Consider the following 17,140-nt stretch of genomic DNA (forward strand, 5'->3'; position numbering starts at 1 on the left):
CCACCACGCCCCTCCCCCCCGTCTCAGGACTACTCCAAGTTCCTGCAGCAGGCGCTGGAGCGCACGAGCCACAACGACACGGCGCTCTTCAACCCCATCGTCTCCACCGCGCAGGCCGGCGGCGGCGCGGCCTCCGGGGGGGGGGGTGGCTCCGGCTCGTCGGGCCTTCGCTACGGCCACGACGCCTCCTCCTCTTCCTCCTCCTCTTCCTCAGCCGCCGCCGCCGCCTCCGGCTCCTCCTCGTCGCCGGGGCAACCGCAGGCCGGCGCCGGCTCGGCGCCCCCGACGCCGGCGCGCCTCTCGGCGGGAGCGCCGCCGCCCCCGCCGCCGCCGCCGCCCCCGCCGGCCCCTCCCGGCGGCGCCGGCCAGCCGCTGTTCCAGCTGTCGGCGGCGGAGCGCGCCGCGGCGGCCGCGGCCACCGCCACCGGCACCGCTGCGGCCGCCGCCGCGGCCGCCGCCGCGTTCGGGGCGCTGGCGGTGCAGCCCAACTTCCTGCCGGGCGCCGCCGTCGGGGTGGACCCCGCCAGCCTGCAGGTGGGCACCACGCCGTGGGCAGCGGGATGCACGGGGGGGGGGGGGACGCGTGGTATGCGTGTGTGGGTAAGGGCGGTGTGTGTGTGTGTGGGTACGTGTGGTGTGTGTGTGTGAGCACGAGCGGTGTGTGTGTCTGGGTACGTGCGGTGTCTGTGTGTGTATCTGGGGACACGCGGTGTGTGTGGGGATGCACGGTGTGTGTGTGTGTGTGTGCGGATGCATGGTGTGTGCATGTGTGGGGATGCATGAAGTGTGTGTGTATCTGGGGACACGCGGTGTGTGTGTGTGTGGGGACGCGCTGTGTGGGTGTGTGTATCTGGGGACACGCTGTGTGTGTGTAGGGACGCGCTGTGTGTGTATGTGTGTATCTCTGGACATGCTGTGTGTGTGTGTGTTTGGGGATGCACGGTGTGTGTGTATCTGGGGACACGCTGTGTGTGTATGTGTGTATCTGGGGACACGCTGTGTGTGTTTGGGAAGTCACGGTGTGTGTATGTGTGTGTATCTGGGGACACGCGCTGTGTGTGTGTGTGTGGGGACGCACGTGGTGGCGGTGATGGCCGCAGCCTCGGTCCTCACGTCCTCCAGTGGGGGGGGGGGGGCGGCTCGTGGCCCCGGGGGGGGGGGGCGGGGGGGGGCGCTCTCTCGTGCCCCTTGGCTCCCGCCGGGCGCCACACGGCAGGTGGGGGCGGCTCGTGGCCCCGGGGGGGGGGGAGGGGGGGGGCGGTGGGGAACCGCTATTTATATCCGTGCGCATCTGTCGCGCCACGCGTCCCGTTACAGCAGCAGCAGTGGCGGCCCGACAATTGCACTTGCGGAATTTCTAAGTGCAGTCAACGTCGCCGTGTCTCTCTCATCCAGCGTGGGGAGGGGAAGTGGGGTTGCGTAGAGGAGACAGGAGGAGGGAGGGGTGTAAAGGGGAGCCGAAGGATGAATGAAGTGAGTGTGTGTGTGTATCTCGATTTGAGGCGTTCCTGACTGCAGCAATCCATACTCTTTGGTTCTTTCGGCAAAGTCACTTGGGTTATGAATCAAATAAATCGCGACGTTTCGGGCGCAACAAAAGCGTCCGTCATCAGGTGGGAAAGCACGGTCTGCTGCTGAGGCAGACCTACGTGACTTTACCGAAAGAGTATGTGTCTATGTTGAGGTGTCTTTAAGAGTGGGAGCGGTGGTGTAGCGGTGAGTGCTCTGCGCTATAAACCCGGCCGACGAACATCTGAACCTGTCCTGTGGCCCTCCCCTACGTCGACTCGGCCTCAAATTAGAAGCTTGTACGGTTTGGCTGCCCCAACAGTCTGGCGATGGCTCCACGGGTGATCGTTGTCTTTGTTTACAGGTGGCTGGTCGGAAGCCCCAGTTCCGGCTTGTCGACCCCCAGCACTCGTTCCAATTCCCGGGACCCGAGAGCTTCCTCCAGGGCATGGCGCCAGCGCACACCTTCCTTGAGCAGGTGGGGAGCCACTCCGCCCTGGTGAATACCGCTCACCACGCGCTCACCACGCGCTCACCACGCCCGCACCATGCCAGCACTAGGCCAGCACCACGCTCTCACCACGCTCGCACCACGCTCGCACCATGCTCTCACCACGCTCGCACCACGCTCGCACCATGCCAGCACCACGCTCGCACCACGCTCGCACCATGCCAGCACTAGGCCAGCACCACGCTCTCACCACGCTCTCACCACGCCCTCACCACGCCCTCACCACGCCCTCACCACGCTCTCACCACGCCAGCACTAGGCCAGCACCACGCTCTCACCACGCTCTCACCACGCTCGCACCACGCCCTCACCACGCCCTCACCACGCTCTCACCATGCTCTCACCACGCTCTCACCACGCTCTCACCACGCTCTCACCACGCTCTCACCACGCTCGCACCACGCTCTCACCACGCCCTCACCACACCCGCACCACGCTCTCAGCACGCTCTCACCACGCCCTCACCACGCCCTCACCACGCTCTCACCACGCCCTCACCACGCTCTCACCACCCACTCACCACGCCCTCACCACTCCCTCACAACTCCCTCACCACTCCCTCACAACTCCCTCACCACGCCCTCACCACGCCCTCACCACGCCCTCACCACGCCCTCACCACGCCCTCACCACGCTCTCACCACGCCCTCACCACGCTCTCACCACGCCCTCACCACGCCCGCACCACGCTCTCAGCACGCTCTCACCACGCCCTCACCACGCCCTCACCACGCCCTCACCACGCTCTCACCACGCCCTCACCACGCCCGCACCACGCTCGCACCACGCTCTCACCACGCCCTCACCACGCCCTCACCACGCTCGCACCACGCTCTCACCACGCCCTCACCACGCCCGCACCACGCTCGCACCACGCTCTCACCACGCCCTCACCACGCCCTCACCACGCTCTCAGCACGCTCTCACCACGCCCTCACCACTCCCTCACAACTCCCTCACCACGCTCTCACCACGCCCTCACCACGCCCTCACCACGCTCTCACCACGCTCTCACCACGCTCTCACCACGCCCTCACCACGCCCTCACCACGCTCTCACCACGCTCTCACCACGCCCTCACCACGCCCGCACCACGCCCTCAGCACGCTCTCACCACGCCCTCACCACGCCCTCACCACGCCCGCACCACGCTCTCACCACGCCCTCACCACGCCCGCACCACGCTCTCAGCACGCTCTCACCACGCCCTCACCACGCCCTCACCACGCCCTCACCACGCTCTCACCACGCCCTCACCACGCTCTCACCACGCCCTCACCACGCCCTCACCACGCTCTCACCACGCCCTCACCACGCCCTCGCCACGCCCTCGCCACGCCCTCACCACGCCCTCACCACGCTCTCACCACGCTCTCACCACGCCCTCACCACGCCCTCACCACGCCCTCACCACGCCCTCACCACGCCCTCACCACGCCCTCACCACGCCCCACCACACACTCTCGCACCCGCACACTCCACTTGCACACTTACACCACTCGCACAGCAGTGACACTGAGCAAGGGTGAGTGACGGCGAGCGAGTGTGACGGTGAGCGAGTGTGACGGTGAGCGAGTGTGACTGTGACGGTGAGTGACGGTGAGTGACGGTGAGTGACGGCGAGCGAGTGTGACGGTGAGCGAGTGTGACGGCGAGCGACTGTGACGGTGAGTGACGGTGAGTGACGGCGAGCGAGTGTGACGGTGAGCGAGTGTGACGGCGAGCGAGTGTGACGGTGAGTGACGGTGAGTGACGGCGAGCGAGTGTGACGGTGAGTGACGGTGAGCGAGTGTGACGGTGAGTGACTGTGACGGTGAGTGACGGTGAGTGACGGTGAGTGACGGCGAGCGAGTGTGACGGTGAGCGAGTGTGACGGCGAGCGAGTGTGACGGTGAGTGACGGTGAGTGACGGCGAGCGAGTGTGACGGTGAGTGACGGTGAGTGACGGCGAGCGAGTGTGACGGTGAGTGACGGTGAGCGAGTGTGACGGTGAGTGACTGTGACGGTGAGTGACGGTGAGTGACGGTGAGTGACGGCGAGCGAGTGTGACGGTGAGCGAGTGTGACGGTGAGTGACGGTGAGTGACGGCGAGCGAGTGTGACGGTGAGTGACGGTGAGTGACGGCGAGCGAGTGTGACGGTGAGTGACGGCGAGCGAGTGTGACGGTGAGTGACGGTGAGTGACGGCGAGCGAGTGTGACGGTGAGTGACGGCGAGCGAGTGTGACGGTGAGTGACGGTGAGTGACGGCGAGCGAGTGTGACGGTGAGTGACGGTGAGCGAGTGTGACGGTGAGTGACTGTGACGGTGAGTGACGGTGAGTGACGGTGAGTGACGGCGAGCGAGTGTGACGGTGAGCGAGTGTGACGGTGAGTGACGGTGAGTGACGGCGAGCGAGTGTGACGGTGAGTGACGGTGAGTGACGGCGAGCGAGTGTGACGGTGAGTGACGGCGAGCGAGTGTGACGGTGAGTGACGGCGAGCGAGTGTGACGGTGAGTGACGGCGAGCGAGTGTGACGGTGAGTGACGGTGAGCGAGTGTGACGGCGAGCGAGTGTGACGGTGAGTGACGGCGAGCGAGTGTGACGGTGAGTGACGGCGAGCGAGTGTGACGGTGAGTGACGGCGAGCGAGTGTGACGGTGAGTGACGGCGAGCGAGTGTGACGGTGAGTGACGGCGAGCGAGTGTGACGGTGAGTGACGGCGAGCGAGTGTGACGGTGAGTGACGGTGAGTGACGGTGAGCGACTGTGACGGTGAGTGACGGCGAGCGAGTGTGACGGTGAGTGACGGTGAGTGACGGTGAGCGACTGTGACGGTGAGTGACGGTGAGTGACGGTGAGCGAGTGTGACGGTGAGTGACGGTGAGTGACGGTGAGCGACTGTGACGGTGAGTGACGGTGAGTGAGTGTGACGGTGAGTGACGGTGAGTGACGGTGAGTGACGGCGAGCGAGTGTGACGGTGAGTGACGGTGAGCGAGTGTGACGGTGAGTGACGGTGAGTGACGGTGAGTGACGGTGAGCGAGTGTGACGGTGAGTGACGGTGAGCGAGTGTGACGGTGAGTGACGGTGAGTGACGGTGAGTGACGGTGAGCGAGTGTGACGGTGAGTGACGGTGAGCGACTGTGACGGTGAGTGACGGTGAGCGAGTGTGACGGTGAGTGACGGCGAGCGAGTGTGACGGTGAGTGACGGTGAGTGACGGCGAGCGACTGTGACGGTGAGTGACGGTGAGTGACGGCGAGCGAGTGTGACGGTGAGTGACGGCGAGCGAGTGTGACGGTGAGTGACGGTGAGCGAGTGTGACGGTGAGCGAGTGTGACGGTGAGTGACGGTGAGCGAGTGTGACGGTGAGCGAGTGTGACGGTGAGTGACGGCGAGCGAGTGTGACGGTGAGTGACGGCGAGCGAGTGTGACGGTGAGTGACGGCGAGCGAGTGTGACGGTGTGTGACGGCGAGCGAGTGTGACGGTGTGTGACGGCGAGCGAGTGTGACGGTGTGTGACGGCGAGCGAGTGTGACGGTGAGTGACGGCGAGCGAGTGTGACGGTGTGTGACGGTGAGCGAGTGTGACGGTGTGTGACGGCGAGCGAGTGTGACGGTGTGTGACGGCGAGCGAGTGTGACGGTGAGTGACGGCGAGCGAGTGTGACGGTGAGTGACGGTGAGCGAGTGTGACGGTGTGTGACGGTGAGCGAGTGTGACGGTGAGTGACGGCGAGCGAGTGTGACGGTGAGTGACGGTGAGTGACGGTGAGTGAGTGTGACGGTGAGTGACGGTGAGCGAGTGTGACGGTGAGTGACGGTGAGCGAGTGTGACGGTGAGTGACGGTGAGTGACGGCGAGCGAGTGTGACGGCGAGCGAGTGTGACGGTGAGTGACGGTGAGCGAGTGTGACGGTAAGCGAGTGTGACGGTGAGTGACGGTGAGCGAGTGTGACGGTGAGCGAGTGTGACGGTGAGTGACGGCGAGCGAGTGTGACGGTGAGTGACGGCGAGCGAGTGTGACGGTGAGTGACGGCGAGCGAGTGTGACGGTGAGTGACGGCGAGCGAGTGTGACGGTGTGTGACGGTGAGCGAGTGTGACGGTGTGTGACGGCGAGCGAGTGTGACGGTGTGTGACGGCGAGCGAGTGTGACGGTGAGTGACGGCGAGCGAGTGTGACGGTGTGTGACGGTGAGCGAGTGTGACGGTGAGTGACGGCGAGCGAGTGTGACGGTGTGTGACGGTGAGCGAGTGTGACGGTGTGTGACGGTGAGCGAGTGTGACGGTGAGTGACGGCGAGCGAGTGTGACGGTGAGTGACGGCGAGCGAGTGTGACGGTGTGTGACGGTGAGCGAGTGTGACGGTGAGTGACGGCGAGCGAGTGTGACGGTGTGTGACGGTGAGCGAGTGTGACGGTGTGTGACGGTGAGCGAGTGTGACGGTGAGTGACGGCGAGCGAGTGTGACGGTGAGTGACGGTGAGTGACGGTGAGTGAGTGTGACGGTGAGTGACGGTGAGCGAGTGTGACGGTGAGTGACGGTGAGCGAGTGTGACGGTGAGTGACGGCGAGCGAGTGTGACGGTGAGTGACGGTGTGTGACGGCGAGCGACGGCGAGCGAGTGTGACGGTGAGTGACGGTGTGTGACGGTGAGTGACGGCGAGCGAGTGTGACGGTGAGTGACGGCGAGCGAGTGTGACGGTGTGTGACGGTGAGCGAGTGTGACGGTGAGTGACGGCGAGCGAGTGTGACGGTGTGTGACGGTGAGCGAGTGTGACGGTGAGTGACGGCGAGCGAGTGTGACGGTGAGTGACGGTGAGTGACGGTGAGCGACGGCGAGCGAGTGTGACGGTGAGTGACGGTGAGTGACGGTGAGCGACGGCGAGCGAGTGTGACGGTGAGTGACGGCGAGCGAGTGTGACGGTGAGCGAGTGTGACGGTGAGCGAGTGTGACGGTGAGTGACGGCGAGCGAGTGTGACGGCGAGCGAGTGTGACGGTGAGTGACGGCGAGCGAGTGTGACGGTGAGTGACGGCGAGCGAGTGTGACGGTGAGTGACGGCGAGCGAGTGTGACGGTGAGTGACGGCGAGCGAGTGTGACGGTGAGTGACGGCGAGCGAGTGTGACGGTGAGTGACGGCGAGCGAGTGTGACGGCGAGCGAGTGTGACGGTGAGTGACGGCGAGCGAGTGTGACGGTGAGCGAGTGTGACGGTGAGTGACGGCGAGCGAGTGTGACGGTGAGTGACGGTGAGTGACGGTGAGTGAGTGTGACGGTGAGTGACGGCGAGCGAGTGTGACGGCGAGCGAGTGTGACGGTGAGTGACGGCGAGCGAGTGTGACGGTGAGTGACGGTGAGTGACGGTGAGTGAGTGTGACGGTGAGTGACGGCGAGCGAGTGTGACGGCGAGCGAGTGTGACGGTGAGTGACGGCGAGCGAGTGTGACGGTGAGTGACGGTGAGTGACGGTGAGTGAGTGTGACGGTGAGTGACGGCGAGCGAGTGTGACGGTGAGTGACGGTGAGTGACGGTGAGTGAGTGTGACGGTGAGTGACGGCGAGCGAGTGTGACGGTGAGTGACGGTGAGTGACGGCGAGCGAGTGTGACGGTGAGTGACGGTGAGCGAGTGTGACGGTGAGTGACGGCGAGCGAGTGTGACGGTGAGTGACGGTGAGTGACGGTGAGTGAGTGTGACGGTGAGTGACGGCGAGCGAGTGTGACGGTGAGTGACGGTGAGTGACGGTGAGTGACGGTGAGCGACGGCGAGCGAGTGTGACGGTGAGTGACGGTGAGTGACGGTGAGTGACGGTGAGCGACGGCGAGCGAGTGTGACGGTGAGTGACGGCGAGCGAGTGTGACGGTGAGTGACGGCGAGCGAGTGTGACGGTGAGTGACGGCGAGCGAGTGTGACGGTGAGCGAGTGTGACGGTGAGTGACGGTGAGCGAGTGTGACGGTGAGTGACGGCGAGCGAGTGTGACGGCGAGCGAGTGTGACGGTGAGTGACGGCGAGCGAGTGTGACGGCGAGCGAGTGTGACGGTGAGTGACGGCGAGCGAGTGTGACGGTGAGCGACGGCGAGCGAGTGTGACGGTGAGTGACGGTGAGCGAGTGTGACGGTGAGTGACGGCGAGCGAGTGTGACGGCGAGCGAGTGTGACGGTGAGTGACGGTGAGCGAGTGTGACGGTGAGTGACGGCGAGCGAGTGTGACGGCGAGCGAGTGTGACGGTGAGTGACGGCGAGCGAGTGTGACGGTGAGTGACGGCGAGCGAGTGTGACGGTGAGTGACGGTGAGCGAGTGTGACGGTGAGTGACGGCGAGCGAGTGTGACGGTGAGCGAGTGTGACGGTGAGTGACGGCGAGCGAGTGTGACGGTGAGTGACGGCGAGCGAGTGTGACGGTGTGTGACGGCGAGCGAGTGTGACGGTGAGTGACGGCGAGCGAGTGTGACGGTGAGTGACGGTGAGTGACGGTGAGTGACGGTGAGCGACGGCGAGCGAGTGTGACGGTGAGTGACGGTGAGTGACGGTGAGTGACGGTGAGCGACGGCGAGCGAGTGTGACGGTGAGTGACGGCGAGCGAGTGTGACGGTGAGCGAGTGTGACGGTGAGCGAGTGTGACGGTGAGCGACGGCGAGCGAGTGTGACGGTGAGCGAGTGTGACGGTGAGCGAGTGTGACGGTGAGCGAGTGTGACGGTGAGTGAGTGTGACGGTGAGCGAGTGTGACGGTGAGCGAGTGTGACGGTGAGCGAGTGTGACGGTGAGCGAGTGTGACGGTGAGCGAGTGTGACGGTGAGCGAGTGTGACGGTGAGCGAGTGTGACGGTGAGCGAGTGTGACGGTGAGCGAGTGTGACGGTGAGCGAGTGTGACGGTGAGCGAGTGTGACGGTGAGTGACGGCGAGCGAGTGTGACGGTGAGCGACGGCGAGCGAGTGTGACGGTGAGCGAGTGTGACGGTGAGCGAGTGTGACGGTGAGTGAGTGTGACGGTGAGCGAGTGTGACGGTGAGCGAGTGTGACGGTGAGCGAGTGTGACGGTGAGCGAGTGTGACGGTGAGCGAGTGTGACGGTGAGCGAGTGTGACGGTGAGCGAGTGTGACGGTGAGCGAGTGTGACGGTGAGCGAGTGTGACGGTGAGCGAGTGTGACGGTGAGTGACGGCGAGCGAGTGTGACGGTGAGCGACGGTGAGTGAGTGTGACGGTGAGCGAGTGTGACGGTGAGCGAGTGTGACGGTGAGTGACGGCGAGCGAGTGTGACGCTGAGTGAGTGTGACGGTGAGTGACGGTGAGTGAGTGTGACGGTGAGTGACGGCGAGCGAGTGTGACGGCGAGCGAGTGTGACGGTGAGTGACGGCGAGCGAGTGTGACGGTGAGTGACGGTGAGTGAGTGTGACGGTGAGCGAGTGTGACGGTGAGTGACGGTGAGCGAGTGTGACGGTGAGTGACGGTGAGTGAGTGTGACGGTGAGCGAGTGTGACGGTGAGTGAGTGTGACGGTGAGTGACGGCGAGCGAGTGTGACGGCGAGTGAGTGTGACGGTGAGTGAGTGTGATGGTGAGTGAGTGTGATGGTGAGTGACGGCGAGCGAGTGTGACGGCGAGTGACGGCGAGCGAGTGTGACGGTGAGTGACGGCGAGCGAGTGTGACGGTGAGTGAGTGTGATGGTGAGTGACGGTGAGTGAGTGTGATGGTGAGTGACGGCGAGCGAGTGTGATGGTGAGTGACGGCGAGCGAGTGTGACGGCGAGCGAGTGTGACGGCGAGTGAGTGTGACGGCGAGTGACGGTGAGTGAGTGTGATGGTGAGTGACGGCGAGCGAGTGTGACGGCGAGTGAGTGTGATGGTGAGTGACGGCGAGCGAGTGTGACGGCGAGTGAGTGTGACGGCGAGTGAGTGTGACGGCGAGTGACGGTGAGTGAGTGTGATGGTGAGTGACGGCGAGCGAGTGTGACGGCGAGTGAGTGTGATGGTGAGTGACGGCGAGCGAGTGTGACGGCGAGTGAGTGTGATGGTGAGTGACGGCGAGCGAGTGTGACGGCGAGTGAGTGTGATGGTGAGTGACGGCGAGCGAGTGTGACGGTGAGTGAGTGTGATGGTGAGTGACGGCGAGCGAGTGTGACGGTGAGTGAGTGTGATGGTGAGTGACGGCGAGTGAGTGTGACGGTGAGTGAGTGTGATGGTGAGTGACGGTGAGCGAGTGTGACGGTGAGTGACGGCGAGCGAGTGTGACGGTGAGTGAGTGTGATGGTGAGTGACGGTGAGCGAGTGTGACGGTGAGTGACGGCGAGCGAGTGTGACGGTGAGTGAGTGTGATGGTGAGTGACGGCGAGCGAGTGTGACGGTGAGTGAGTGTGATGGTGAGTGACGGTGAGCGAGTGTGACGGTGAGTGAGTGTGATGGTGAGTGACGGTGAGCGAGTGTGACGGTGAGTGACGGCGAGCGAGTGTGACGGTGAGTGAGTGTGATGGTGAGTGACGGCGAGCGAGTGTGACGGTGAGTGAGTGTGATGGTGAGTGACGGCGAGCGAGTGTGACGGTGAGTGACGGCGAGCGAGTGTGACGGTGAGTGACGGCGAGCGAGTGTGACGGTGAGTGACGGCGAGTGAGTGTGACGGTGAGTGACGGTGAGCGAGTGTGACGGTGAGTGACGGCGAGCGAGTGTGACGGTGAGTGACGGCGAGCGAGTGTGACGGTGAGTGACGGCGAGCGAGTGTGACGGTGAGCGAGTGTGACGGTGAGTGACGGCGAGCGAGTGTGACGGTGAGTGACGGCGAGCGAGTGTGACGGTGAGTGACGGTGAGCGAGTGTGACGGTGAGTGACGGCGAGCGAGTGTGACGGTGAGTGACGGCGAGCGAGTGTGACGGGGAGTGACGGTGAGCGAGTGTGACGGTGAGTGACGGTGAGCGAGTGTGACGGTGAGTGACGGCGAGCGAGTGTGACGGTGAGTGACGGTGAGCGAGTGTGACGGTGAGTGACGGCGAGCGAGTGTGACGGGGAGTGACGGTGAGCGAGTGTGACGGTGAGTGACGGTGAGCGAGTGTGACGGTGAGTGACGGTGAGCGAGTGTGACGGCGAGCGAGTGTGACGGTGAGTGACGGTGAGCGAGTGTGACGGTGAGTGACGGTGAGCGAGTGTGACGGTGAGTGACGGCGAGCGAGTGTGACGGCGAGCGAGTGTGACGGTGAGTGACGGTGAGCGAGTGTGACGGCGAGCGAGTGTGACGGTGAGTGACGGCGAGCGAGTGTGACGGCGAGCGAGTGTGACGGGGAGTGACGGTGAGCGAGTGTGACGGTGAGTGACGGTGAGCGAGTGTGACGGTGAGTGACGGCGAGCGAGTGTGACGGCGAGCGAGTGTGACGGTGAGTGACGGTGAGCGAGTGTGACGGTGAGTGACGGTGAGCGAGTGTGACGGCGAGCGTGTGACGGTGAGTGACGGCGAGCGAGTGTGACGGTGAGTGACGGTGAGCGACTGCGTCTCCAGTTCCAGCAGGCGAGCGTGCGCATCCCTTCCTCGTTCGCCGGCGCCTCCAACGGGCAGCTCAACCCGCGCCTCAAGCTGGGCAACCCCGAGTTTGGCGACTACGCGCTGGTCAACGCGGCCGCCGCCGCCGCCGCCGCCGCCGACGGCCAAGCGCCCGTGTCCACGCAGGCGGCGGCGCCACAGAGCTTCGGGTGAGCGCACGCGCGGGCACGCACACACGCACACACGCACACACGCACACAGGCGCAGGAACACACGCACAGGCACGCAGGAACACAACAACAACCGCCGTTAAGTGGCGGTGACGTCGCTACGGCGCCTGTGCCAGGCCGTGCGCGCTTCAAAGCTGCCGCTTGAAGCGTCGAACGCCCGCCGGCGGGAGGTCACGGGGCAGACCCAGGTGGTGCCCGTGGGTCGACTGACCGAAATGAGTTGCAGATGCGCCACCTGTGCCCCCTAGTGTGCCAACTTGCTGCGTTTTAGCCGCCCGGCGCTCCGCTCGTTGTTGTGAGCGTCGCTCCTTAGCCTTCCGTTGTTGCTGGAGGGTCTCCAACTGCCCAGCAGCAACACGCGCAGGAACACACATATGAACACACAAGGACAAAAGTTCCCCCCCCCCCGTATAGCCTTGAACAGGCTGTTGTGGCAAGTGCTGTTCGTGAATGCCTGGTGAATACCGTCATGGCGCACGAGAGGGGGTGGATGGCCGACGCCACGCCCTGCCAGCTTTGTCTCTCAACTGCCTGATGTTTGCACACCGCAGCAGGTATTAATTTTTAAGGCCAAGTCGACCTAGGGGTGGTGCACGGGAATGGTTCTGTGGTTGTCACCGGTGTGCTGCCGTGTCCTCCCACACATTGATGTTTGAGTGGCAAACACCTTATTAGAGAGGGGACCACAGAGCTTGGGGTATTTGTTGGTTGGCGCCGGCTGCTGCTGCTGCCTTCGCTGTCGTCTTTGCCTCCTCCTTGTGCCGTTGAGTCGCCCTCTGTCCGAGCCGTCCTCTCTCGCTCTCTCTGAGTCGCCCCGAGTGAACGTTGTGCTGCGGCTGCGGCGGCGCGTTGACATCATTACTGCTCGTGTTATAATTCACGTTGAATGCAGAGAGGGTGGCAAGGATGTGGAGTGAGTGATTGAGATGGAGAAGAAGTGTGAGTGAGTGCGGGAGATGGAGGAGAGTGTCAAAGAGTGTGTCGAGGGGAGAGTGAGCGCGCGTGTGAGGGTATGAGCGAGTGAGTTTTTGTGTGAGTGAGAGTAGAGATGGTGTGAGTGAGAGTTGGTGAGTGTGAGAGTGAGTTTTTGTGAGAGTGTGAGTGAGAAAAGAGGCGGTGTGAGTGAGTGTGAGTGAGTGTGAGCGAGTGTGAGCGAGTGTGTGAGTGAGTGTGTGTGAGTGAGTGAGAGTAGAGACGGTGTGAGTGAGAGTTGGTGAGTGTGAGAGTGAGTTTTTGTGAGAGTGTGAGTGAGAAAAGAGGCGGTGTGAGCGAGTGTGAGCGAGTGTGTGAGTGAGTGTGAGTGAGAGTAGAGACGGTGTGAGTGAGAGTTGGTGAGTGTGAGAGTGAGTTTTTGTGAGAGTGTGAGTGAGAAAAGAGGCGGTGTGAGTGAGTGTGAGCGAGTGTGTGAGTGAGTGTGAGTGAGAGTAGAGACGGTGTGAGTGAGAGTTGGTGAGTGTGAGAGTGAGTTTTTGTGAGAGTGTGAGTGAGAAAAGAGGCGGTGTGAGTGAGTGTGAGCGAGTGTGTGAGTGAGTGTGAGTGAGAGTAGAGACGGTGTGAGTGAGAGTTGGTGGGTGTGAGAGTGAGTTTTTGTGAGAGTGTGAGTGAGAAAAGAGGCGGTGTGAGTGTGAGCGAGTGTGAGTGAGTGTGTGAGTGAGAGTAGAGACGGTGTGAGTGAGTGTGAGTGAGTGTGAGTGTGAGCGAGTGTGAGTGTGAGCGATGTGAGCGAGTGTGAGTGAGTGCGAGTGAGTGAGTGCGAGTGTGAGCGGGTGTGAGTGAGTGTGAGCGAGCGAGTGTGAGGTTGAGGAGAGTGTGCACTCATGCCATGGCAGCTACAACGCCTTTCTGTGCAGCTCCTTCCCGGAGGACCACCACGCCGAGATGCTGAGATACGCCCGCTCCTCGCTCCGATGAGACTCACGGTGACCGCAACCACGTGCAACCGCGTGCAACCACGATGCAACTGCATTCCCATGCAATCGCACGCAATCCAATGCAAGCACGGGTAACCGCATTCGATGTCACGAAACTGCCAACACAACCACACGCGACTTGGCGCAACCGAATGAAATCGCACGTGACAACAGCGACAACAAGCAATCGCAAGCAACGCTCCTTTACACGCAATCGCACCATGCGCCCGTGTCCAGCCGCGCGCAACCTCACATGCAATCGCGCGGAGCCGCGCGCGTGTAATCGCAGGCGACCCGCACGCTACTGCACCCATGTGCACTGCAACCGCACGAACGTGTGTGGCGTGCTCGGGTGAGAGCCTTGCTTCACCACCGTGCGCGTGTGTGTGGCCCCAACAGGGTTTTTATAATTTAATCGCGTTGGCTTTCGCGACCAATATCATCCGTAGTTAGTAAGGGTTGTCACGTGAACAGAACGTGGCTAATTTGTCACGAGTACAGCAATAACCGGTTGTGTGTTGCAGAGCCAAGCCACAACATTTACAATCTGAGTGCACGACGTTTCGCCAGTAATTACAACCAGCTTCATCAGGCGACAGCCAGATTCGTGTAGAAATCCTCCAACGCACCGGTGCGCTGTAACTAGTAACGAATTGGCCACGTTCTGTTTACGTGACAAACCCATTACTAGTGGGCTGTGTCGGGCGGTGGCGGGTTTAACGACGATCTAACCCAAAACAAAAACTCTCATGGGGTTTTTATAATTTGTGTAGGCCTCCCAAGTTTCCTCCACGTAGACCAAAAGTGGATTCTGAATCCATCTGTGCGGAGCTATGAGAATCACCCTCCACCCCCCCCCCCTCCACATCTGATAGTGGGGGTTGGGTGTTTCTCCTGCTTCCTCCCACGAGAAAGCCAGACTCGTTGGCAACGCAATTGGGCCAGCGTCACCCCCTCTCTTTCAAAGATCACGTGGACCTCATTTGCAAGAGGGGGGGGGGGACGGGGGTTTGCGTGCCCGCCGTCAGCGTCCGGATTTGCCAAACTTTGCAAAGTGACACGCCGCTAATTTGACTCTGTTTGGGATGGCTCAATGGAGAAAACGTCACCATCCCCCCCCCCCCGTCACACCCCTCTTGCGTTAACCGCGAAACGCGCTGCAGCAGCGGCAACGCCGATACCACGTGCGCCAAATCGATGGAATCGGAAATATTTGTTTTGGGCTGCAGGAGGAATGCGATGAGCGACTACAACACTCACTTGACAGGTGTCCAGTACGGGCGTGCGCGGGGTCGGATCGTTGCAAAGGGCAGTAACGAGAGAGCTCCAGGTTGTAGGAGTGCAAAGTGTGGGAGAGGCGCGAAACGGATGACTATCTCTCTCTCTCGACACAAATAGAAGTAAAACTTTGTACACTGACGCGCACCTCCGGGGCTGTGGGTGTCGGCGCGTGTCTCCCGCACGCAGGCACCCGCCGCCGTGTTCCGGGACGGACTCTGCTGAAGGAACTTTTGATATAAGCTGTGAAATTATTTGACCTATTGAGCACGGGACAACGGAAGGACGCACGGACACCATTACACACAACACGAGCACGCACACAGCACCCCCCCCCCCATCTCTCTCTCTCTCTCCCCCCTGGGGGGCGGTGGTGGCGGATCGTTATGATCACTATAATTATTATTAATCATCGTTATTGTTATTAATATTTTTATTTGCCCGCCCCCCCACCCTGTTCATTTCCTGACGAAACACCCCCCCCCTCCCCCCTTCCACGAGACTCCTCTGCAGCCCGTTGAGCTGCATTTGCATTTTACCCGAACTCCACTTGACTCGTTTTTTTGGAAAGGAATATTTTTAGGCGAGAAAGAGAGAGAGAAAGTTGCTTCTTCTTACGATCGTTGTGCCCCCCCCCCCCGCCCGGCCCCCCCCCCCCACCACCAGCCGCCCCCCCCTCCCCGCGTTTTGTTGTTTTTATTTCCCGTTGTTATTTCACCGTTATTTTAAAAAAATGATATCTGGCGCCTTTGCGCAGTTGCTGTAGCGTTAACTGTGGGGCGTGTGAGGTGGTTAATGCCAGCAGCGTTAAATGTAGTTAACCCTCATTTACTCTTAATGATTAACTCTTGTTTAAGCATAATTACCGTTGTACCAAACAATTAACAATTGCATTACCTCCTGTAGTATGTAGGCGAGTCTTTGTAAGTTTTTCTTTCATATATGTAACTTGTACATACAGACATAGCATGCCCGCATTGTAGAATTGCATTTTTACTATATTTTTCGGTAAAGACGACGACGCTGGTGATGATGATGATGGTGACGATGACGATGACAGTGATGTGATGATGCCTCCAGTTGCTGGTTTCTCTGACCTTAAAGTTCTAATTTCACCCCTGTACACACAACTCCTTCACTTGGCGAGTGTGTAATAAAGGTAGCTGTTTATCACGTTGTGTTGCACGGCCGGTCATTGTGTGCACGCGTCTCGGTGTGTGTGTCTGTCTACCTACGGAGCTGCTACAAGGAACACCTGTGCCGGTTTGAAACATTCGGGCTCGCCTGCCCCTACGATCCATCAAAGTTCGATAACCGAACTGGATTTCACGTACTCTTGGTTTTTTCGGTAAAGTCACGTAGGTAAAAAATGAAAATGAAAATTAATAAAAATAAAATAATAAATTTTAATTTCATTTTTTACCTACGTGACTTTACCGAAAAAACCAAAAAGTATGAATCCTTGCAGTCACGAAAGCTTCAAATCTGGAATGGATTTCACATGCTTCCTTGGAAGATCTGGACACAGTCCCATCAGTTAGCTCCTCCGGCAGGCGAGGCTACGTTGGCGGGGTCATGTAGCCCGCATGCCTGCATTTCCAAGCAGCTTCAGTTTGGCCAAATAGAGGGGGCTATAAACGGGCGCAGCACTGGCTGGAGAAGTGATGGACTGATGTGATACAGGAGGACGTGGAGCTGAGTGGACTTGCCGATGACTGGGTACCAGCGGTGTCAAGATCGGCCTCTGTGAAGGAGGCTCGTGAAGGATGCTACTGGGCAGTTGGAGGCCAGTCGCCCTCCAGCAACAACGAAGGGCAGAGGAGCGACGCTCACACAGCAAGTTGGCAGGGTGGGGAGCACAGGTGGTGCATCGGGCCAGTCGGTTAACCCACGCCATATGGGTCTGTCCCATGACCTGTCAGCGAGCCGTCTACACGTCACGTGGCCTACAGGTGGACACAGCCTGGCACAAAGCGCCGTCACTGTCACATCGTGGCGAACGGCGGCTGGCTACCCTTGCCTGGGGAGCGGTCGTTTAGTAGTCTGCATGCTGCACGACCAAAGAGTTCAATTCCTGCTCGCAGCCAGCATCGATAGGTCGACTTCAACGTGTACACTCCTGTTAACCCCATCAAGCCTCCTTACCCAGCATGTCCACCTTACACACAGTAGGTCTGCCTCCCTATCGTAACATTACATTCACCCTGCCCTACCCCAGTGTGCCCGCTTCTCTCCCTTGCCATTCACCCTCGCGACCCAGCGTGTGTCGTCCA

The 17,140-nt window shown here is 61.1% G+C and overlaps 1 protein-coding gene across 15 annotated transcripts in view; it reads left to right on the top strand.

The window, feature by feature from the left end:
• Window positions 1-16,041, top strand: part of LOC144951434 (uncharacterized) — a 69,451-nt gene extending 53,410 nt beyond the window's left edge. For 11 of the 15 annotated variants that reach the window (XM_078881681.1, XM_078881680.1, XM_078881695.1 and 8 more), the window contains 4 exons: window positions 28-534; window positions 1,874-2,008; window positions 11,468-11,658; window positions 13,509-16,041. In XM_078881681.1, coding sequence (XP_078737807.1) covers window positions 28-534; window positions 1,874-2,008; window positions 11,468-11,658; window positions 13,509-13,590 — 915 coding nt within the window. In that variant the 3' untranslated portion in view covers window positions 13,591-16,041. The remainder of the gene's footprint in view (window positions 1-27; window positions 535-1,873; window positions 2,009-11,467; window positions 11,659-13,508) is intronic. The other 4 variants (XM_078881682.1, XM_078881689.1, XM_078881688.1 and 1 more) reach the window with 4 other exon arrangements.
• Window positions 16,042-17,140: the final 1,099 nt, after the last annotated feature.

Source organism: Lampetra fluviatilis, chromosome 62 (genome assembly GCF_964198595.1).
Source record: "Lampetra fluviatilis chromosome 62, kcLamFluv1.1, whole genome shotgun sequence".
Classification (NCBI taxonomy): Eukaryota; Metazoa; Chordata; class Hyperoartia; order Petromyzontiformes; family Petromyzontidae; genus Lampetra; species Lampetra fluviatilis.